Here is a 23468-nt window from a genome sequence, read left to right on the forward strand (position 1 = left end):
TAACGAACTCAGGCGATCCACATCCCAAAATGCATGCATTCGACAAGCTCTGACTTTCGGACGAGGACGGTGACCCTTAGCTCTGAGGAGACAGAAGACTGCTTTTGAGGGGAAATGAATCTAAGACTCAAGAACAGACTTCAACGCCTGCTTGCACACCGACAGGCATTTATGAGTTTGTCCTCATGATGAGCATAAGTGAGGCACGACCTTTATTAGGTCTTGGTTCTCACTTCTCTATGTACTAAGGGAGGGCACACCTCTAAAAGAAAAAAAAAAAAAGTCCTTCTATAGAGCAGTCCCTTCAGCTATTCCAACTTGGAGAATAAAAGGTAATTTCCCAGAGGGTAACAGATGTCAGGAACGTGGGTTTCCTGATAAAATTATTTATAGTCTGGTGGTCATTCTTCGATATTCCTAAGTATGTATATGTGCAGCTGCCCTTATAATCTTAGTGTCCATATAAATTTTTATACAACAGAAAACTCAGGGTAGCCTGACCAGGCAGTGGCACAGTGGATAAAGAATTGGGCTGGGATGTGGAGAACCCAGGTTCAAAACCCCGAGGTCGCTGGCTTGAGCGAGGGCTCATCAGGCTTGAGCGCAGGGTTACTGGCTTGAGCGTGGGATCGTAGACATGATCCCATAGTCTCTGGCTTGAGCCCAAACATCGCTGGCTTGAAGCCCAAGGTCACTGACTTGAGCAAGGGATCACTCGCTGAGCGGTAGCCCCCCCCCCCCCCGGGTCAAGGCACATATGAGAAAGCAATAAATGAACAACTAAGGTGCTACAATGAAGAATTGATGCTTCTCATCTCTCTCCCTTCCTGTCTGTCTGTCCCTATCTGTTCCTCTCTCTGACTCTCTGTCTCTGTCAGGAAAAAAAGAAACAACAAAAACAAAAACCCCCACAAACTCAGGGAAGCTGTCTCTGAACCTCGAAATTAGATGGGTTACCCCATGCTAAAAAATGCTATATTTTTCTGCCATAGCATTTAAAACAATAGTTAAACCATTAAGCACATAACTGAAGCTCTGTGAAGGCGGAGGATGGATGTGTGGTTTTTTTTGGTTGCTGATGTTGTCTTAACATACCTGAGACATAACTGGCACTTAACAGAACTTAGTTGAATATATGAGTAAATGAATCCTTGAAGAACAAAGGAAATACTATGTTTGAGGACATAATACACACCTACGAAATGTTAATACAATATAGTTGTGCCTGCAATGCATAGTCTGGTATAACTAGGTAGAGTCTCTATACTAGGATTTAGTAAAAGTAATTAAAAGTAGAACAAAAAAACTGAGTTTGGAAGAGTTAAAGCGATAGACAGGCATAAACATTTAACAGGAAACGTGTAGTATGAAAGTAAACTGTCAGGAGTTTAATCTCAGCTGGGCTAATCACTCTGCTGCGTAACCTTTGACAAGTTAATGAGTTACAATGTCTTCATTCACAAAATGGGGATAAATCAGAAGACTGCTGTGGGCTTCACTGAGCCACAATGTATCAAGTGAGAGCATCTCCCGCACAAAGTAGTCACACAATAAATGCTGGTTCAACTCACTGCGATGTTGTCGCTATTTCTGCCACAGTATACAGGCAGGATCTCTGACGTGGGACGGAAACAGGGATAGCACAAGAATTGTAAACTATGATCAGAATGAGATCCTTTCGGTCGGTGGCTTATAGAAAATATCTCTCTGAGAGCAAGAAAGGATGAGAAAATCATTCAGTTTCACAAATTCTTTGCTAGACAGGATGGTGACAAGGGACGATGCCAACAGTAGCCACAGGAGGAACCCTGCTCTATTCTTAGTACTATGTCTGTTTTAACACATTAGATGCTCACAAAGGCCTTACGAGGTTAGCGCTGTCTTTACAAACAAACGAGGAAACTGCGCAGAGAGAGGTGAATGGCATTGCCCAAGACACACAGCGAGGAAGGAGGAGGATCAAGGTGCAACCCGGTGCAACCCCTTGCTGTCCTGCTACGGCTACGATACTCGCTCACTCATTTACCAAAAGAAGTCACACTGCTTCATTACTACATCCTCAGGCTTGTGGTTGGAGTTGGGGAAAACTAAGATACAGTTACCTTCCTTGGGAAGCCCACCGACTCTGGTATAAACACAAGTATAACATGTACTTATCTGCTCGCACACGGGCGGGTGACAGTGGCTGAGGACCTGTGTGTCCGGCCCCCGGCTGAGTGCGTTACACTGATTACCTGTCCTGAGTCAACCCCCAGAGCGGCAGGATGTCTACCCACAGCAGTGGCGGGCGCCGGGGCGGGTATCCCAATGGGTGGCGTCTTGAAAAATAAGCAGTAGTTATTCTATCTGAGAGGGGGCAGGACATACCAGACAGACGAAAACTCACACGCAAAGTCAGGAGAGAAATAGCCCCGGACAGGCAGGTCACAGAAGCAGGTTGCTAGGGGAGAGCGGAGACACTATGAGGGACAGGCATGGGTCGTGTATGGTGGTGGGGACCAGACGGGGTGCTTTCTAAAGGCTGTGATTGTACACAGGTCTTTCTTAAAATGGTGACAGCATGAGGCTGTTGTATTTTGTCAGACGCAAAGTCTTTTTCTTTCTTTTTTTTTTTTGCGGAGCTTGTGCTAGGATTAGGGCTACTTGGGCTCTGGAGTTACTGAACACCAGCACAGCTCGTGCAGGCCATAAAGACGGTCACCTGCTTCCTCTGGAACACAAATGGCACGATTTTGGGGGGAATCTTCAGAAGAAAGGTGAATAACAAAATATTACAACCTGCTTTTAACTCATTGGTCTCTTCATCAGCCAGTGGGGGCTCTTCTTCTCCAAAGATAGTTCTGTATCAGTTTTTTTTTTATACTAAAAACTTAAAAATGTTTCTATTTTAAGAAGCAGGACTCCGAAGAGGTGAGTGACCCTTCCGTTGGACGGATGGGACTTGGGGCAGGCGAAGGGTCGATAAGACGTGAAGTCTTAGCCAAAGCAGTTGAGAAAAAGCGAAGTCACCTCAGCAGAGACACCCCCCCCCACCGCCGCTGAGAGTCCCCGTGACGGAGACACACCTCCCAGAGCCCAGAGACGGGCGCTGCATGTGGCAGGACGCGCGCTCCACGCGTACCTTGGTGACGATCCTGTAAGTAATGAAGGTCTCGATCGTGGTGACGTGGCTTTCGGGGTCGTCGACCGTGATGAAGAGATCCTTCAAGTCCGGCTCGTCTTCGAACTTGACCTGGTTAATCATCGATAAAGGGGACGTTGGCATCACGGGGCTGAAGGAGTTCATGTCCGTGAACGAAGCATCCTGAGGAATGAAGCGGGCAAAGGGTCACAGCTACAGAAAAAACTAAAAAAAGGGTGGAAACCCACTTCTCCTTAGATACCACAGCTACGGACGGAGCGCGTCGAGAACGACCAAGGGCAGCTGGACGCGCGGTCCCGCAGGGTAGATGGGACAGGTGTTTCCATCTCGGGCTGCCTCTCAGACCCCACAGAGGACGGCACAGAAGCAAACAAACAAATAAAAATGAAACCAGACCAGAAGGCATCCACCCTCAGGGTCAAGACAAGAGACAAAGCCAAGTTTACTTTTTTGGAAACTGGAAATCCGAGTGCCGGGCAGTCACTGGAAGGTCAGGGCAAAGAAAAGCTGAAAGGTAAACTGAGGCGGGACCGGCGAATCGGGAAGAAGAAGGTGCATTTACCACCAAGAATCCCCGAAAGACTCGGAACCAGAGTCACCGGCGACGTAGCGCGGGGGTGGAGCTAAAACCGGAGCGTTGGCTGAAAAGCTAATAAAAAGAATTAGGGCCTCGGCGTCCCCCACCTGTCCCATCTGGGAAGGCGACCTTTCTCCTGGGCTCTGCAGGAAACTGCAAGGTGCCCTCTGAGCGTCTCTGCACGCAAGGGCAGCGGGCGGGGTGGAGGGGGGCGGGGTGGAGGGAGACAGGCCCTAGAAACCAGAGACCCCGAGCGAGTCCTACCCCCTCCCTGGAGAGGGGCCCAGGCCACTGGCCTGGCTGGCCCGTCCGTGCTGGCAGGCAGCTGACCGGAGGGGTCCCTGTAACATCGGAGTTATTTCTTCAGTAGCAGTAAGGCTTCTCCAACTCTGTGCTTTGCATCTTTAAGATACTTTTTTTCCTCCAAAAGTAAGAAGATACATTTGAAATGAATAGTTCTCTGTTGTTATGAAAAGACCAGAGGCATCTGACACAGAGATAAACCCGGCAACAAGGTCCCTCTTAGTTTTAGCAACAGAGCCACCCAGTCCTGAGGGAAAGAAGATCCTGGAAAGGGAACCCCCAAAACCTGGGGTCTCACCCTGTCGCTGCCACTGGCTCTGGGCGAGGTCACCCGGAATGCTTAGTGCAGCCTTTCTAGGTGGAAGTGAGAAGCTGGGCTTAAACATCTCCAAAAAATCTTTCTCACGAGGCTAAAATAATACAACTTCCAAGCCCACGAGTACAGTAAAATGCAGCAAAATTCTGATATTTTGATAACAGGTAATATTTTTTTTAGTACGAAAAATGAAAAAAAAGAAGTCTGAAATCATAACATGGGCTTGTTTCTCCTTCAAATCAATTTAAATGCTTTCGAAGCATCAAAGACACGGACAGCACCATTCTCAAGGCCCCTCCCACACAAAAGGTGAGTAGTTCAGCATCTGGGTAAGCCTCCGGTGCAATAACATAGGAGATATGAGGGTAGGACACGCGAGGTGAAGAGACAAGGACAGTGGTTGCTTTGATTGACAAGGTTCAGGTTACCGCGATGACAGAAAGATCCGTGAAAGAAAAAAACCACTCAGGCACAACTGAAGATCCTGCCCCCAAAAGTCAAAGACCAGCAACAGATGGGGTTCATCAGACAAATGAAAACACAGAGGCAATAAGTGTTTTACAGCAAGAGTTTAGTGAAATAAATTACGGTATATCCCTATGATAGGATAGAATAAAGCGATTCAAAGCAGTGTTTAAGAAGAATATCTTGTAACTTGGAAAAAGGTTCACAGTGTGTTATGAAGAGGACAGAGCAGGTTATAAAATTTGTGCACACATAGATTCTAATGTACATATGTGTGCATGACAGAGGGGAGGAGAGGGGAGGAGAGAGAAGTGTGTGTGTGTGTGTGTGTGAGAGAGAGAGAGAGAGAGAGAGGGAGAAGGACGGAGGGAGGATGCACTCAATGTGGATGAACTTAAAAGTGAAACACAAAAGAAGTTAAAAGTTACTCCAGCTGTCGGGATTGCAGCCAAATCCCATACTTTTCTACACGAATTTCTGTAGTTCCAAACATTCTAAAATAAACATGTATTTTGGAAAAAAAATACTAAAATTGTTAAGAGTCAACATTGTACGTCATTCATTCAGAGGCAGCAAAAACTGTCATAAATTCAAAGAGTTGCCCAGGGCCATTTTGGCAGAAGACCTGGGATTACCTCTGAGGATTTTTCTTTACTCACCAAAGTGGCATAGTTACGCTGAAAATTTAAAAATATGCTATAATATCAGTTGGCTCAGTGATAGAGCATCAGCCTGGCATGTGGAAGTCCCTGATTCGATTCCCAGCCAGGGCACAGAGGAGAAGCACCCATCTGCTTCTCCACCCCTTCCCCTCTCATTTTTTTTTCTCTCTCCCTTCCCCTCCCCTCCTACAGCCATGGCTCAAATGGAGTGAGTTGGCTCCAGGTGCTGAGGATGGCTCCATAGCCTCTGCCTCAGGTGCTAAGAAGAGCTCAGTTGCTGAGCAACAGAGCAACAGCCCAGATGGGCAGAGCATCACCCCCTGGTGGGCTTATTGGGTGGATCCCGGTAGGGGCGCATGCAGGGGTCTGTCTCTCTGCCTCCCCTCCTCTCACTAAATAAAAAATAAAAAATAAATAAAGACGCTGTAAGCACAAACTGCTGAGATTGTCAAAGCACAGGAGAGGAGGTTAAGACAATGGAATACTAAGCAGCCATTAGAAACAGAGATGAGAAGTCCCAAATAAATGTGCAGTCGGCATGTACAAAAATCTCTCTCAATCGCCATTTCGTATAAAGAGCGGTTTTTTTTCAGGCTGACAAGTTTTGATTTGATGGGTGAACGTACTTTAAATGCCACTGTCCCGGCGTGCAGCCACGTGCTTCCGCCTTCGACGCGGTGCCCCTCCTAACTCACCACAGCCCAGTTCTTCTACCTACCACATAATTTAGCGTTCTATTCCTCCTGCTTAAAACGCACCCCTCTGCCGAGGGGGGCAGCTCAGCACGAACCGACAGAGGCTCACGATGCCGACAGGTACAGTGCCGGCGCGGCATCATAAAAGCACGCCTGGGTATCGAGCCAAGGGGAGAGAATGACAGGCTGGAAGTTAGCAACCTCTGAGATTCCAGGAGAAGGATTTAAATGACTATGACTCACTCAAAAACATTCTTAAAACCCTCAATAAAACTGACTATCCAAAGCGTTTTCTTTTCACTTTGGGGAAGAAGAAAAAAAAGGAAAAAAAAATAGTAAAAAGAAAAGAGTGTCTAAGTGATCGTACACAGGGGATTTGCGTCAGTGGAGAAGACGAGTGCTTGAGAAGATGCAGACGGGCACTTAACCCAAGACGCACGCCGTCTCACCTTCAGTGGCTGATGCTTTTCAGGAGAAATGGATCGTTAGCGTCTGTTCTTTTCCAAGCAAGGGCCTCGCCTCCGCAAAGAGGCGTGCCTCCTTCCCCTGCTCGTCCCTGTCCCTCACACTGCGACTCCATTTATATAGTCCCATTGACTCCTAGCACTTGCACACATATCCATTATCTTACGATCTTCTAGATGATAAGAATACATCTTCTTAATTTTTTTTTTCTTCCCAGGATTAAACCAAAAGGGTAATTATCTGCATGGTAAATCTCTGTTTCCTAAATAACACTGAATACCTTTCTTGTTACAGTGAAAACCACACAATCTCTCTCTCTCTCTCTCTCTCTCTCTCTCTCTCTCACACACACACACACACACACACACACACACACACGCACGCACATGACAGGAAAGTCTTGGGATGGTTTCAGGCTGAGACCTGCACATGTGCAGTAGAGAAGCCCAATTGTTGTAGGACGTCTTGTCTTTCATTCTCACTCCAACCCAACACATCCACTGCAAGAGAAACCACGTAAGTGACTTCACCGGGGGGCGGGGTGAAAAAGGCACTGGTTGCCTGACCAGTGGTGGAACAGTGGCTACGGCATCAGCCTGGGGCACTGAGGTCCCAGGTTCAAACCCCTGAGGTCGCCGGCTTGAGCGTGGGATCACAGACAGGCTCCCGTGGTTGCTGGCTTGAGCCCAAACGTCTCTGGCTTGAAGCCCAAAATCACTGGCTTAAGACCCACTGGCTTGAACAAGGGGTAAGTGGCTTGACCTAACCCCCCGCCCCCACCATCAAGGCACGTATGAGAAGCAATCAATGAATAACTTGTGATACAACTACAAGCTGATGCTTCTCATCACTCTCCCTCTCGCTTAAAAAAAAAAAAAGATATCGGACTTGTCTTCGCATGATACTAGAATTTACTGACAAAATCATTTGCACATGTACATCTGCCTTGCTGTTACTTTTGGGTTCCTTTCGAGAATTTGTTACATGACTCCTGGTACCTCAGAATGTGACCTTATTTGGAGAGAGGGTCTTTTACAGAAACAATCAAGTTAAAATGTGGTCATTGGGGTGGGTTCTGATACAACATGATGGGTGTCTTTATCAAGAGGGGACATCTGGACACAGAGACATCTACAGAGACAGGCCAGTGTGAAGTCACACAGGGAGAAGACAGCCAGCCATCCACCAGCCAAGGTGAGAGGCCTGGGATACACCCTTCCTCACTGCCCTTGGAGAGAACCAGCCTGGCTGACACCCTGAACTCGGACTTCCAGCCTCTGCAACTGTGAGCAAACACACTTCCACTGTCTGAGGCCCCTGCGCGCTGGTGGTCTGTCACAGCAACCCCAGAACACTCACAGCGTTTCTATACAAAGGGTTATATGCAGTCAAAAGTTAAGGAAGGAAGTGAAGGCAGAAAGGAAGGAAGGAGAGATGGGTAAAATAGTTCAGCCTTGCCACATTCATTCATCTTTTTTACAGGTTCACAACCAACTCCAGTAACTCCTTTTTCTTTTTTTATTCGGTGACAGGAGGGAACTCCCATAGGTGCCCTGATCGGGATCCACCCAGCAAGCCCACTAGGGGGTGATGCTCTGGCCATCTGGGGCTGCTGCTCCGTTGCTCAGCAACTGAGTTCTTCTTAGAGCCTGAGGCAGAGGTCAGGGAGCTATCCTCAGCACCTGGGGCCAACTCACTCCAATCGAGCCATGACTGCAGGAGAGGAGAGGGAGGGAGGGAGAGATAGAGAGATAGAGAGAGAGAGAGAGAAGCAAGGGGAGGGGTGGAGAAGCAGATGGGTGCTTTTCCTCTGTGCCCTGACCTGGAATTGAACCCGGGACATCCACACGGCAGGTCAATGCTCTTCCTCTGAGCTAACCAGCCAGGACCCAACTCCAGTAATTTCTGAGACGTGTTTTCATTCTATTAGGTGTTTCCAAGGTCCTACTATGGAAGTCAATAAAACCTCATGGCTGAAATGTAAAACAAACAATATTTGAATACTCATGAGGTAAACACCAACAAGAAACAGGTGACAAGGTGAGCGATGACCTCTCTCCAAGGTGTCCGTCCTTCCTTCAGAGCCCTCTGCACAGTGGCACTCAGGAGCGCCTCACCAATCATGCCACGAATCACTCTGAGGGCTCTAAACCACGTCTGCCATCTGGGAACACACAGCTCTTTTCTTTCCACAAGTAGAGGGGGAGAAAATCCATGCGAGAAGTGTGATAAATCAGAACGCGGGCATGAAAAGGCCACGCAAATAGAATTGCTGATATCAGCCCAGGAAACGCGCACGCCCGGGGACATCTGGTAGGAAAGCGACTTCCCGCAGAAGGCGCTGGAAGGAGAAGCCATGTCGTTCCAAGGGACACTTGTCTTGATGGGTCTAAATTTAGGCTGAGCAGCTGTGCTTTTGGTTTACGACTCCTTCCTCTCTGCCTGTTCATAATAATAATAAAAAATTAGAAAGGGCCTCCCGTGGAACGTGTGACGGGGTAGGTAGCCAGCCTGCGCTGCACTCTGTAAGAGGGCACACCGCCCTCCAATCCTGTTGAACACATTTCTCATGGTGCGTAATACCTATACCCTTGCATGCATAGACCACTATTGATAGATCCATTTTTTGTGTCTCTAGTGTTCCTCTTTTCCACCTGTGTTGCCTTGAATAGAGTTGGACTTCCTTGGGTTTTGTGCACTACACAGCTGTACTGACCATAGAAAGTCTTCACATAACTTATTTTGACATTATTTGTTTGACATTATTTTCCCCTCTGGCAAAAAATTAAAAAAAAAATTTTTTTTTAATTTTAAAAAAGTCTCTGCAGTCAGGCAGAGCTAAACTTAATTTAAGCTTACTTCCAGTTTAGACACATGCCACTTGTGTGAGCCTGGTCACGTCACTTGACTTCTGAGGCTCAGTTTTCTCACTCGTAACCTCGTAGAGAGGTCAAGTCTCACCCTGGGTCAGAAAGGATTACGGAGAGGGTAAAGAAAGGTGTGTAAATGTGATGTATACATTCTCTGCTTGAGGTTTTTTTTTTTTGTGAATTACATATGTAAACCTCACCACAGCCTGGGACAGACAGTATGTTCCTTGACCCAGTAGTGAAAACCCACCACATCATCATGTGAGAACATGGGATCTTCATACACTAAATGTCAGGGTGAAGAAACCAAAGTGGAGAAGAATTCACACAAGACGGTATTTATCTTTAAAAGTCCCAAAAGGTACACGATCCAAAATTGCATAAATCCTTAAAATATGTTGCTTCAAGATACATACATAAACTTTTATAAAAACCATGCCTGACCTGTGGTGGCGCAGTGGATAAAGCGTCGACCTGGAAATGCTGAGGTCGCTGGTTCAAAACCCTGGGCTTGCCTGGTCAAGGCACATATGGGAGTTGATGCTTCCAGCTCCTCCCCCCTTCTCTCTCTGTATCTCTCTCTGTGTTTCTCTCTCCCTCTCTCTGTCCTCTCTAAAAATGAATAAATAAAATAAAATTAAAAAAAAAAACAAAAAACCAAACAGGCCGTGGCTGGTTGGCTCAGTGGTAGAGCATCAGCCCTGCGTGTAGAAATCCCAGGTTCGATTCCCAGCCCGGGCACACAGGAGAAGCGACCATCTGCTTCTCCACCTCCCCCCCTTCTCCCTTTCTTTCTCTCTCTTCCCGTCCTGCAGCCATGGCTCAAATGGTTTGAGCAAGTTGGCCCTGGGCGGGGCATGGGAATGGCTTGGTGGCCTCTACTCAGGCACTAACATAGTTCGGTTGCTGAGCAACAGAGCAGTGGCCCCAGATGGGTGGAGTATCACCCCCTAGCGGGCTTGCCAGGTGGATCCCGGTCGGGATGCATGCGGGAGTCTGTTTCTGCCTCCCCTACTCTCACTGAACAAAAAAGAAAGAAGAGAAAACCAAACAAAATGCTAAACAAAATTCAGATCACTTCCCTCTCAGCAGATGGGAGACAACCTGGGGAGAGGCCACACAGGGATATCAAAATTTGGGGATTATGTTTTATTTCCTAAGCTGAATAGTGAGAATGTGGATGCAAATTTTATTATGCTAGCATGAGGGGTCTGCAAACAGTTTCAAGAAAAGGGGCCAGATAGTAAATTTGAGCCTTGGCCATTGTAGTGTGAACACAGTCACAGGTAAATCATCCCTGAGTCAGTGTGACCGAATGCCAATAAAACTTTATTGACAAAGCCGATCTGACCCACAGGGCGTGGTCACCCCCCCCCCCGCGACTATATGCCACAGATGTTATAGAGTCACGTAATATAGAGAGACAGATATAACATACGTAGACTTTTATATATATATATATTTGTATGCATGAAAATATTCTACAACAAAAAATCATTTTAGAAGTTTGAAAAAGCATTAAAAAGGTGCAATCAAATAGGATAAGGATATATTCTTGATGACTGAGAACTGGGCATTGATTTCCTTCTCCCAGTTTTCTCATGAACCTTAGAAATAAAAACAAAGTCTTCTTGGCCATTTCCAGGTAGACAGAAAATTTAGTATTTGCCTTTATTTTAGGGGCTTCTTCTTTTTTCTTTTTTTTTAATACCCTCAGACGCACATACACACACACTCACAAATTCACATTTTTAATGACCTCGGTAAAGATGACTGCCTGCCTACAGGAGCAAGAACAAGGAGAGAACTGGTAAAACGCTGGGGCTGAAAGGCAGCCAGGACTTCCCCCCTAATATATGTGACATATGCAGGTAGGTTGTCACTGCATACTGAAGACACTTCGAGCCACGAACGACGACTCCACAGATGAGGGGGTCTGCCGAACTTCCCTTCCAATACGCTCGGGTCCTGGGGACACAGGAAAACTCAGCCTGTTGGGGGTTCACTGGTGACTTAAGGAGGGAGAGCAAGCCAAGAAAAATAACTCCCCTGAGCAGAACCCCTGACGAGGTGGATCATGAGTCCCCCAGGCAGATAACACAGCAGACCCCACTCAGGAAGGTGATCCAAAGGGTTCCTAAGGCGCGCGCACTGGATAGGCAAGGCGGAGCTGGGTTCTGGGACAGAAAATCGAAACTGCTCGTCTGCACCAGAGGGCTGTCTCCATAGACATTCTCCAGGGAAAGGCTGTACCTGGGCACCCAGTTACACCAGCAATCCAGGTGCGTTTCTGCAGGGACTGAATACAGCCTTATAAACAGATCAGAAAAACGAGCAGTTCATGCCTCTGTTCCCAGAATAGCCTCCTCCCCTCGTACTTCTCGACAGCCTGGCAGACTCAAAAGGAATGACTCACGCAGAGGGCAGCCTTTCAGAAGCAATTCCAGAATTTCAGTCACTGAAAGCGCCTGCCTTGGTTATTTCAAACTAAATGTGTCCCTCCTTCGTCTCGGTCTTGCAGCCAGGGAGGGGAGGTGCCACCTGGTACAGCGATGTGGCATCTCAGAGTCTGAGAGGAAGCCATCTGCCGCACAGCTAGAGGTCTGTAAGGATCTGGACGGTCTCACTCAGGTCCTCATGAGCATTACCCAACTGGAGCTCCTTAATTGTGACTAATGCCTTTCCATTTATCTCAATTACGCTTGGGCAATTTTCTTGCCTGGTGGAAAATGTTCTGTTCTTTTTTTAAAATTATTTTTTATTTAACACTATAGAAAAAGAATTGGTTTTCCTTATTCTGAAAGGTCCAACATGCCATTTGCCTATCCCTTAGCCATGAGACCGTTGTGGGAGGTGCCCCATGACCCCCTCCTGGTTGATTACTATGTAACTTTTCAGTGCCTCCTAGGAAGGCAAAGAGTCCCCTAGCCCCGGAGCTTTGCAGGTGGGATCCTGAGGCTGTTTGTACTACAGCAGAACCCAGTGATGAAAGGACCATTTGAGGCGCTGGCCGGACAGCTCAGTTGGTTGGAGCATCATCCCAACACAGAGGTTGCTGGTTTGATCCCGGGTCAGGGCACATACAGGAGCAGCTCAGTGTTCTTTGTCTCTCTCTCTCTCTCTCCCTCTCTCTCCCCCTTACTCTCTCACTGAAATCAATAAATTTAAAAAAAATGTTTTAATGAAAATACCATTCAACGTTCAATTAAATTAAAGGTGTATATATATATACACACACACACACACACAGATACACACGTCTGTATGTATACAGATACACAGATACACACGTCTGTATGTATACAGATACACAGATACACACGTATGTATGCATACAGATACACAGATACACATGTCTGTATGTATACATATACACAGATGCACACACATGTATGCATACAGATACACAGATATACATGTATGTATGTATACACATACACAGATACACACGTATGTATACAGATACACAGATACACATATGTATGTATACAGATACACAGATACACACGTATGTATACAGATACACAGATACACACACATTTATGTATACAGATACACAGATACACACATGTATGTATACAGATACACAGATACGCACATATGTATGTATACATATACACAGATACACACGTATGTATACAGATACACAGATACACACACATTTATGTATACATATACACAGATACACACGTATGTATGTATACATATACACAGATACACACATATGTATGTATACAGTTACACAGATACACACGTATGTATGTATACATATACACAGATACACACGTATGTATGTATACATACACACAGATACACACGTATGTATGCATATATACACACAAACACACACGTCACCTTCTCAGAGTCAGTACGATTTTTCCTTCCAGTTTTGAAGAGTCACACAGACCAAGGGTTCACCATTCGTTTCTGGTCACATATAATAAAGCCTTTATTTTAATTCTAGACAGAATTTCTACTCCTCATGTGTCATTTAAAATGATTAAGCTCTTTTTTTTCCATCGTAACACTTTATTTCTTGTATCAGAAATTAAACCCATAACTAAAAAATAATAAAATGACAACAATAAGGAGCTTTAAAAACATTCTGCTTATTGAAAGAAACCAGGCACCAGAGACCTCCTGCTGTGTGACTCCATTGATAGGACGTCTCCTGACAAGCACACTTATAGAGACAGGAAATAGTAAACTGATGTCATCTACAGTTGGGGAGTGAGAACAGAGGTTAAGTATAAATGGTATGAAGGATTTTGAGGGGAACATAATGTTCTAAAACTGGTTTACAGCGCTTCCATAATTCAGTCAATTTACTAAAAATTATCACACATCCAAATGGGTGAATTTTATGATGTATAAATTATACCGCAATAAAGTCAGTTAAAAAAAAAGATAAAAAAGTTTGTCATACCAAAGCATTTCTCAAAGTAAAAAATAAAATAAAAATTATTTCAGCTTCAAGTTCAAAAAATACTGGCTCACCTTCTGTTTTGTTTTTTTCATAAATGTGTTCTACTAATTTTTACGTCACTACTTGCTAATAATTTAATTGCCGGACTACATCCTCTTTTCTTTTTTTTGTTTTAATCCCTACCACCGATAACAGGGTTACCCAGTGTGATTGACCCAGCAGTGTCACAGCTGATCAAACACGCTGCTGAAAACCTTCCACACATACCATTTTTTACTTGCTTATTGAGGAAACTTCAAAGTATATCCTTAAAAGGGAGTAACTGTGAACGTTTAACTTTTTCTCTTATGTCCTCTTTGGAAAAAGGGAGGTACAAATATACTGCTCACAAAGATGAGGGGATATTTCAAAATGAATATGACGCAATAAAACATCCCCTCATTTTTGTGAGCAGAATGAGGGGATATTTCAAAAGGAATACGACGCGATCAAATATCCCCCAGTGTGTGCGAGCAGTGTGGGTAACTGCGGACTGTGATGACCACACGGCACCTGAATGTTTCCTCGTGATCCCGCCAACCACCCGTGAGACGGCAGCAGCCCCACCCCCCACCCCCCCGCCGTCGGCAACCATGACGCTGGAGCATCTATCAGAACGACAGGGATGCAGGAAGAAACTGCGTCTGTGCTACCCAACACCCTCTGCTCTTCGGACGACAGTCAGTTCAAACCTGGAGCATTTTGACATAGTTTTTTCCAAAGCACTTGCAGTTCTTCCCCCCCCCCCCCCCCCGTACCATTGACCAATAAACAAATGACATACTGTTGTCTGCATAAAAGAACAACAGTTCCCCTTCCTCTGGGTCCCCGTGAAAGTCTTGTTTTTTTCCTTTCGGCTATCCAACACCCACCCCCCTTTGCCAATATAGCATTGGCTATAGTTTCTGCATCTGCAGTCCCAGCCCTGTAATCTACTCGGGAAACTACCTAAATATTCCTGCTGGGGTGGGTTCCACGGCTCACACACACACACACACACCCCCCCCGGGGGAGGGGGAATTCAGACAGGTACTGCTAGCTTTTCGGAGGACAACAAAAAGTTTCCTGAATAATTCCCTTGGTTTTCATGGTTGGCACTCATGTCTTCACATACAACCCAAAGAGGAGAGACTCAGTCCCGGCTGACACGCAACACAGTTCTGTCACCAGCAGTAACATTTCCTCCGCACCATCTATTCACAGCAGTTTGTTTTAACTCTATTTTGTTGTGTATCCTGTTAGGAAAGACCGATACAATACAAACTGAACTCACGGAAAACAGATCAGTGACAAGTTGCAGTGATAACTGGGTTTGTTACGCAGGGGAAACGTCCCCAGCCATGCCCTTCACGAATGTATTTATTCCATAAATAGTTAGATTTCCTATTCTTCTGCCTTCCAGGTGTTTAACTATCGGAGACAAACAAGCAACCGGCAGAAAACAACTTTAGTGTTTTTATAGTTTACCATGTTCACTGGTTTATTGGGTCAAGGATTCAGACAGGGCACAGCAGAAGGGGCAGGCTCTCCTCCAGTCTGTGTGGGGGCTCAGCTGAGAAGATATGAGGGAGGGCTGGGGGCACCTCCCTGCTGGGGGCGGAAGTCATAGAGACATCTTCACTCACCAGCTGGCCACTTGATGCTGGATGGTGTTTGGGACTGTAAAGCCAGTAGCCACGGCCACCATCACAGCCGCCTGGCCCATGCAGGTTCCCATTAGATTCGGACAGATGGTAATGAAACAACAGAGCCAAGAACTGGTGGGCCATTAGCTTTAATCCTAGCTTGTGCCTGGCAGGCAAGTAAAAACACACACTGGGCTCCAAAACCCACACATTCAGTGCTCACAAAGCTACTGACTTATCCGTGTTTCCTAGAATCAAAGGTTTCTAACCTCACCAGACTTATTCACCTCTGTTCCCCATCTCCTTCCTTCTCTCTGCACAAACTCTGCACAAACTGGCTTCTCCTTCAGCACTCCACCATCTTGGCTGCTTCTCCTCTCCTCCAGGTGGCCTCTCTATGCTCTCTTCTCTGCTCTCTCCTCTAATGCTAATCTCAGGAACCGAGAGAGAGCAAGCTCCCAGTCTACTCCACTTTATAGTGTAGAAATCAAAACACTTAATCCAATATACAAACAAGAAGTCTCTGATACAAAGTCACTTATTTGAGGCATAATGGGATTCCTCATGAGAGTGCACCACCTCACATCAAAAAGGGTGGGAAAGGCTTAGTCTTAAAACTAAGCCTTAGGCTATAAGGATCCTGCCTGCTTACAGCCTGTACCGCCAACACACATTAATATAATCACGCCCATCCCAAGCAAGAAAGGCAACTAATATCACCTGGGCAACAGGCTTCCACATGGGCAGCACCATCTTTAACAAATGAGCATAATATATTTTATCTGCCCAACAGGAACCTACCTTGGCTGGGGGTGGGGGGGACTTGTGCTTCCTCACAAGATGGCAGCCTTAAGTTGCACATCTAACACAGTAGGTGAATTCCCACCATCCCTTACTGCTCAAAAAGCAGTCACAAATCCCAGCAGATTCACAGGAAGCTCCCACCTCTCGAGAGGAAGGGGGCAGGTCAGATGATGGAAGAGCATCTGTGATAGAAGACAGAGAAATGGCATCTTTACCCAAAGCTACTCCCCACTCCTGTGGACCAGGCATTAGGATACTCTTTATTGTTACCCCCACCCCCATCCAGCTCCTGCCCACCTATTCTCTGTGCCCTGGGAGGAGGCTGACCCCTGTGGATAACATCACCTCAGCAGCTTGCCCAGTGGGGACCATAAGAGCAGGAAATCTGAGGAGGGAGAGGAGCTCAGAAAAAACCTCCACATGCCCTGCTGGCTTCGCTGCAACATCTCTGGTCACCACGCATTTCCGGTTCCACTTCTTTGTAAATATGAACTTCTAATCTGATAGCATTGCTGAATAGTACAGTTATATCCCTCCACTACTGCACTGAACTTCTAGACTGACAGAGATCCAATACACACACACACACACAGTGTGTCTGTAAAGTCATGGTGCACTTTTGACAGGTCACAGGAAAGCAACAAAAGACGACAGAAATGTGAAATCTGCACCAAATAAAAGGAAAACTCTCCCAGTTTCATACCTATTCAGTGCAGTTCGATGTGGGCTCACGCACAGACTTTTTAGGGCTCCTTAGGTAGCTATCCCGTATAGCCTCTACAGACTCGTCACTGACGGATGGCCTTCCAGAATGGGATTTCTCCACCAAACTGCCGGTTTACTTCAACTGCTTATCCCACCGAGTAATGTTATTCCTATGTGGTGGTGCTTCATTATAAACACGCAAATATTCACGTTGTGCGAGCCACAGAACACACTGAACTTTCCTCTGTACTGTCCACATCTCCACTGGCATGGCCATGGGATGCTCCGCTGTATACACAGTGTTACATCATCATCTGTGCATGCGCACATGCTGCCACATCATCCTATAGAAACTGGGAGGGTTTTTCTTTTATTTGGTGCAGATTTCACATTTCTCTAGTCTTCTGTTGCTTTCCTGTGACCAGTCAAAAGTGCACCATGACTTTACGGACACACTGTGTGTGTGTGTGTGTGTGTGTGTGTAGATATATAGATATATATAGATAGATATCTATATGAACCGGCTGTCTCCATAGCTACACCCCATTATCCTTTCAAAAATAAGTTCTTCCACGAAAATATGGGTCTTTCAAAAGCCATGTTCAAATAAACATGTTTGCTGTTATAGTTCTGACTTACCATAAAAAAAACAATCCTAATTTTCCATTATTTCTACAGAACATGATCACCTCCATTTTTTTTCCCAAAGTGTTTATAAACAAAATACTAAACTGTTCCATAGTTTTGATAGAAACCAAAATTAAGCCTACGGCTATACCTTCCAGAACTTCCTTTTTGCCCATTATTTTAAAAAAGGATGTCTACCTAACTCCAGCTTGGGCGCACCGTGCCTGCACTGCCTGACTCCTCAAGGAGGACTCCTGCTAATGAGGATAATTACATCTGTAAAGTCCCCGAGTACCCTACCTACATGACACAGATCTTATCTTATTTATAGCCCTGAATACCCAATAACAGGAGGTATCATTTACTGAGGGCCAGATAAGCATCTCAGTGTTTCCCTGTGCCCTATTTACCAAATCTCTGGTTCAATGACTATTTTTTCTAGTAAAAAAATAAAGTCAACCCCCCCACCCCCCAAGGGAAACTTTTTTCCTTTACAGGTAGGGAAATTCGACCCTTCTGTCTGATTAAATGTTTTGCAAACCTTCTCTCATCTGGCCCAGTCCTAAGACCATTCTTACACTACTGTAATTTTTCACTTTTTTTTTTTTTTTGACTCATTGGTTCTGTGCTCCTACCTTCCAACCTCGAGCCATGATCTGTTACGTCAGTGATGTCCTGCGCCTTCCCCATGGCCCCTTGAGGCTGGACATCACGGGATGAGTCGCGGACTTAGAACAATGCTTCGTCTGTTCCCCTCTCCGTCTCTCTCACTCCCACTGCCATTGGGACCTGAACTGCAGGACTGTGATAGTGAAAGCTGGATCTCGCCTTTCTTTTTTCCCCAAGAAGCCTTCGCAGAGCGTCTTATAGAAAAATACTTAACACGTACTAGCCAGGTACTTGCAGGGAAGAGGGAAAAAAAAGAAATATTAAGAAGCCACAGATCCTACTCTTTTCAAAAGTTTCTGAACAGGGGAATGATATCAAGTCACAGATTAAGGGAATAAGGGACTGCGGTTGTGAACTGCAGATGGCCGTCGTCGCTGAGGTCCCGAGAGGTAAATGTTACATCCTTCTGAGGGAATCCCTGAGGTGAGCGAGCTAGAAATAGGAGAGAGAGAGAGAGAGAGAGAGAGAGAGAGGCCAAACAGAGAGGGCTTTCTCTAGTGGGCCTGTCCAACTACCTGTGGTTAATGGTTGAAAAGTCAACTTACGGATATATAAGCGGGCGGCTAGCCTAAAAATTTCCCAAGTATTCTTCACAGACTTTAAGCAGCATTCCACCCTTACCTTAGCCTACGTGGCCAGTTTCCACAGAGGTGGCTGTTAGCGTTTGGCTGAGTGTCTGAGACGGGTGGGTATAAACCACTAACAAGCAGGGGGAAGCCAGGTGTTTGGGGTTGAGGCTTACATCCTTTTAGAAAAAAGGCAAAATTACAAATACAAAATTAGGAAAATGAACTTGTATTTAGAATGAAAAAAGAAACCTCAAATCTCAGCCGTGGAAAGCTAGAAGCCCATCTTCTGAGACAGCTGTCTGTACTGTAGCAGAAAGGTTTCCTTAGGGAATGACTTTTTTTTGTTGTTGTTTTTTGGCTTAATCCCTTCACCTTTTATATGTCCGTCCCCCGACGGACAGCTGTCAGTCCGTGGTTTGTATCTGTGAGTCTGTCTCTATTTTGTTAGTTTGTTGTGTTTATTGGGTTCCAGCTATGGGTGCGGTCACACGGCTCCTGTCTTTCTCAGACTGGCTGCTTCACTCAGCGCAGTTAGTGTCCTTCTGGTCCATCCATGCTGTTGCAAAAGGTAAGATTTTACTTGAAACCTGCATAGTTTTTTTTAAGGACTTTATTTTTCAGAGAGGAGAGAGAGAGAGAGGGAAAGAGGAATAGAGAGTGAGAGAGAGAAGGGGGAGGAGCAGGAAGCATCAACTCCCATATGTGCCTTGACCAGGCAAGCCCAGGGTTTCGAACCTGCAACCTCAGTGTTCTAGGTTGACGCTTTATCCACTGCGCCACCACAGGTCAGGCCGAAACCTGCATGGTTTTATTGACCAATGTCAGCCCAATAATTGTAGTAAAAAAATAAAATAAAATAAAATAAAATAAAATAAAGACATGCCTCTGGCTGCCAGCTGTCATTCACGTCCCACCTCAAACTCCTACAGTTCCCAGTAACTCCCAGTATTTCCAGAGGACTAATGCAAACGGTCACCTAAGGCCTCAATTTCATTAGCTTCACCTTGGATCTGCCTCTGACTGACAGACAACAGGAGCTGCTAAAAGTTTTTCTAAAGAGAGGGGTGGGGTGCTTCAAATCTGGGGCAAGAAGTCACATGACCAGTTAAAAAAAAAAAAAAAGGATCGCAGACAACTCGACTACATAGTGGCCCCTCCCAGGCGGGAACTGTCACAACACAGAGCCATACCCAGGCACTCCTAGACTCAGGGTCCCTTTGAAGGCAAGCGCAGAAGGAGGTAATTGTCTTTCACGGAAAATCGAGTATGTGCAGAATAGGAGAGGCGGGGTCAACTTGTTACAGGTGTACCTAAATAATTCCCTTGTTTTTCCAATTGAAACACACTGAAAGGTCCAGTGACTTTAGCAAGAGCACACCACTGAGGCTGACTGAACCTCTCTGGACGACGACCCTGCCTACCGTCTCATTATTTCATTTTTAGGGGGAAGAAAGTTTTATAGATCCCTCTTGGGAGTCAGAGTATAACTGCTCACTTCCTAACTTCAGTCGCTCTCCCGGAATAAAGCAATGATTACAATTGTTGCTTTACCTAACACCTCAAGGCAACATTTATCTACCGCACAGGCGGCTTAGTAATGAATATACAGTGTTGCCATCTCAAGTCTTCTACGTGCCACAAGGTGAGAAACGGCGGTGACATTCAACGGCCCGCCCCAAGCAAGGCGTTTTGGCAACTTCGGTCTACACACACACTAGTCCACGAACCCGAGGCAGTTTCTCTCCAACTATACTGCACATTGAGGTGGGGGGGGGGGGGCCGGGGCGGGGGGCGGAGGGCGGACGGAGCGGCTGTGGGTCCCCAGTGCGGGACCGTAGCTGTCTCTCTACGATCTTGGGCTCCGCAGCGGAGCTTCCTGTGGGATCCACGAACCGAACCGGTTATCCCGAAGTGGGGATTCCCTGGCACTTCTGCTCGCTGGACTTGAAACGCACCTCGGGTGTTACCCGGTCCCAAAGCCGTAACATAATCAGCGACACGAAATCGAGAGTAACTTCTATCGACTCTGGGCGATCTCTCCCCGAGAGTGCGGGGCTGGCTGCGCCCGAGAAGCAGCAGCTACGGGCGGGGCACTTCGGGCCACCGCCTGCGGGTTTGGGCACCGTCCCCAGAAGTCCGCGTCGGAGAAGAAAGAGAGGAGGAGATAAAAGGGGAGAAATCACAACTTTGCAAACTCCAAGTAGCGAAGGCCCTGCCCCGCGGGAGGTCAAAGTGCAGGCGGAGGAGGGAGCAGCGGCGGCGGCGGCGGGACCCACCCACCTCCCGCGCCCGGGGCGCACGGGCACTGGAGAGGCGCGGGGCGCTCACCTTGCTGAACACCTCCAGGTCATCCTCCTCCCCGTCCAGGTCCAGCACCTCGGCCGGCAGCAGCGTCGGGGGGCTGTGCGCGCCAACGCCCCCCGATGGGAGGCCCGAGGCGCACTCGGCGGCCGCGGGGAGCTCGCCCTCCATCCCGACAGTGCGCGCCCGCCGCCGCCGCCGCCGCCGCCCGCCCCGCGCGCGCCCATTGGCTCCGCCGCGGCCCGGCCTCCCGGCGCCGCGCCAGCCCCTCGGCCGCCGCGCAGACGCGGAACTGCCGCCCGGCTCGTCCCCACTGGCCCGGGGCCCGTCCCGGCTGGGCACCGCCCGGATCCAGGCCGCCCACGACGACGTCCACGGGCGCGGGGTTCCGGGCGCGGCGGCCTGGCCACGCAGCGCGTCCGCGGCGGGGCTGGAAGGCGGCCGAGCTGTCTGTCCCGCCCGCGGACAAAAGCCAACCCTGGATTTCCGGCCTTTTAATGGTTGCCTTTCTTCTTGGCTGCGGTTTTCGGACTCTTGGATTCAGGCTAATGCAAAAAAAACCCCTAAAAATAAATAAATAAAAGAACGTGTAAAAAAGCTCTTCTGTTTCGAAATTGGTTTTTTTTTGACCCAGTGACCGGATTGTGTGGTCATTTCACTGTCAATAAAGGGAAGTTGGATTGAAAAAAGCGATTTTCAGCCACTTGCAAATGTAATTTTGCTCCAGGAAGCTTGACTGGAGTTCATGAGCAAAGATCAATGGGCAGCGGCACTGGGCGCGGCCACCCAGAGGCGCTCTTCAGTCTCCGCCCTGCCGTGCAAGGTCGTGGTCAGGGGTTCGCTGCTGTTCTTCAAGAACCCCTAAATTCCAAAAATAATGCAAAAATTGAGTGCAGGTTGGAATACTTTGGAACTGTCCTCAGATTTCATTCTTTTACGCCCCTAGGCCCTGTTCTTTTCTCCCAAAGACCCGGGAGTGTCTGAGGAGTTTGCACAAAGTCGGAGAGGAGGCTCATTCAGACTTGATTTTTTTTCTAACCTGTCCTGGCAAAATATCTCGCCCAATGTTTAACTTTTTTTTTTTTTTTTTTGTATTTTTCTGAAGCTGGAAACGGGGAGAGACAGACTCCCGCATGCGCTCTACCAGGATCCACCCGGCACGCCCATCAGGGGCGATGCTCTGCCCACCAGGGGGCGATGCTCTGCCCTGACCAGAGCCACTCTAGCGCCTGGGGCAGAGGCCAAGGAGCCATCCCCAGCGCCCGGGCCATCTTTGCTCCAATGGAGCCTTGGCTGTGGGAGGGGAAGAGAGAGACAGAGAGGAAGGGGGGGGGGGTGGAGAAGCAAATGGGCTCTTCTCCTATGTGCCCTGGCCGGGAATCGAACCCGGGTCCCCCGCACGCCAGGCCGACGCTCTACCGCTGAGCCAACTGGCCAGGGCTCCAATGTTTAACATTTTCAAGTTTAAACAAATAAGAGGAGATATGTAAGATGCTTGGGGGAATGGAGACTTTCCCTGTTTCTGATTAGAGAGAAGGCCTGGATGATATATTCCCTCTGAACCATTCAAATGCACCTGTCATTTGGTTTTGGTTTCTAACCACACTTCTTCAGGCAGGGTGGTCTCCCTGACCCGGGCATGTCCCAGTCTTCTTCCTAACACTTTCACTTTTGGTCCCTCCCGCTCCTAAACTGCCACCCCCGTCCTCCTTCGGGAATTAACTATGGTCCCATCAGGAAGACTTTGCAAGTGACACATTCTGTCCCCAAGTTAGCATTTAATTTCGTTCCATCTCATAGGTTCTATTTACTTCCCCATAAATGTCTCAACGTTCTTTGGGAAACTGCAACATGTTAAGATGAGCGGACACATTATTTATTAATAAACCACAGTATCCGCTGTAGTCACCTAGAAAGGCCCTCTGCTAGGGTCCATAAGGAATGCAAGTTATTAAAAAGGCTGTTTTGTGTTTTTTTTTTTCCTTTCTTGGCTAATTCTGGCTTGTGAAGAAGATTCAAGGTTTTCTCACTGCAATCTGAACCAGGAAGTTCTTTAGGATGCCGTGACTCAGCGGCTCAGAAAACAAGCAGAACCAACCAAGACCGCACAGCCTGGAGCAGAGCGAGAACCAGCCTAGAACTCACAGGGCACTCACTGACGGCTGCCACCACTACCGAACCCTGGACAGCACACCTCCTCTCCCTACC

General features: G+C 47.2%; 1 protein-coding gene across 2 annotated transcripts in view; it reads right to left on the reverse strand.

Annotated features, from left to right (window-relative positions):
• SNX7 (sorting nexin 7) overlaps window positions 1-21547 on the reverse strand; it is a 74457-nt gene extending 52910 nt beyond the window's left edge. Inside the window, exons 1-2 of one of the 2 annotated variants that reach the window (XM_066247235.1) lie at window positions 21288-21547; window positions 3122-3304 (exon numbers count right to left, since the gene is read on the reverse strand). In XM_066247235.1, the coding sequence (XP_066103332.1) occupies window positions 3122-3304; window positions 21288-21431 (327 nt within the window). In that variant the 5' untranslated portion in view covers window positions 21432-21547. Of the gene's footprint in view, window positions 1-3121; window positions 3305-20914; window positions 21095-21287 lie in introns of those variants that run through there. The other variant, XM_066247236.1, reaches the window with a different exon arrangement.
• Window positions 21548-23468: the final 1921 nt, after the last annotated feature.

The sequence above is a fragment of the Saccopteryx bilineata genome, chromosome 11 (assembly GCF_036850765.1).
Source record: "Saccopteryx bilineata isolate mSacBil1 chromosome 11, mSacBil1_pri_phased_curated, whole genome shotgun sequence".
In the NCBI taxonomy this organism is placed as follows: Eukaryota; Metazoa; Chordata; class Mammalia; order Chiroptera; family Emballonuridae; genus Saccopteryx; species Saccopteryx bilineata.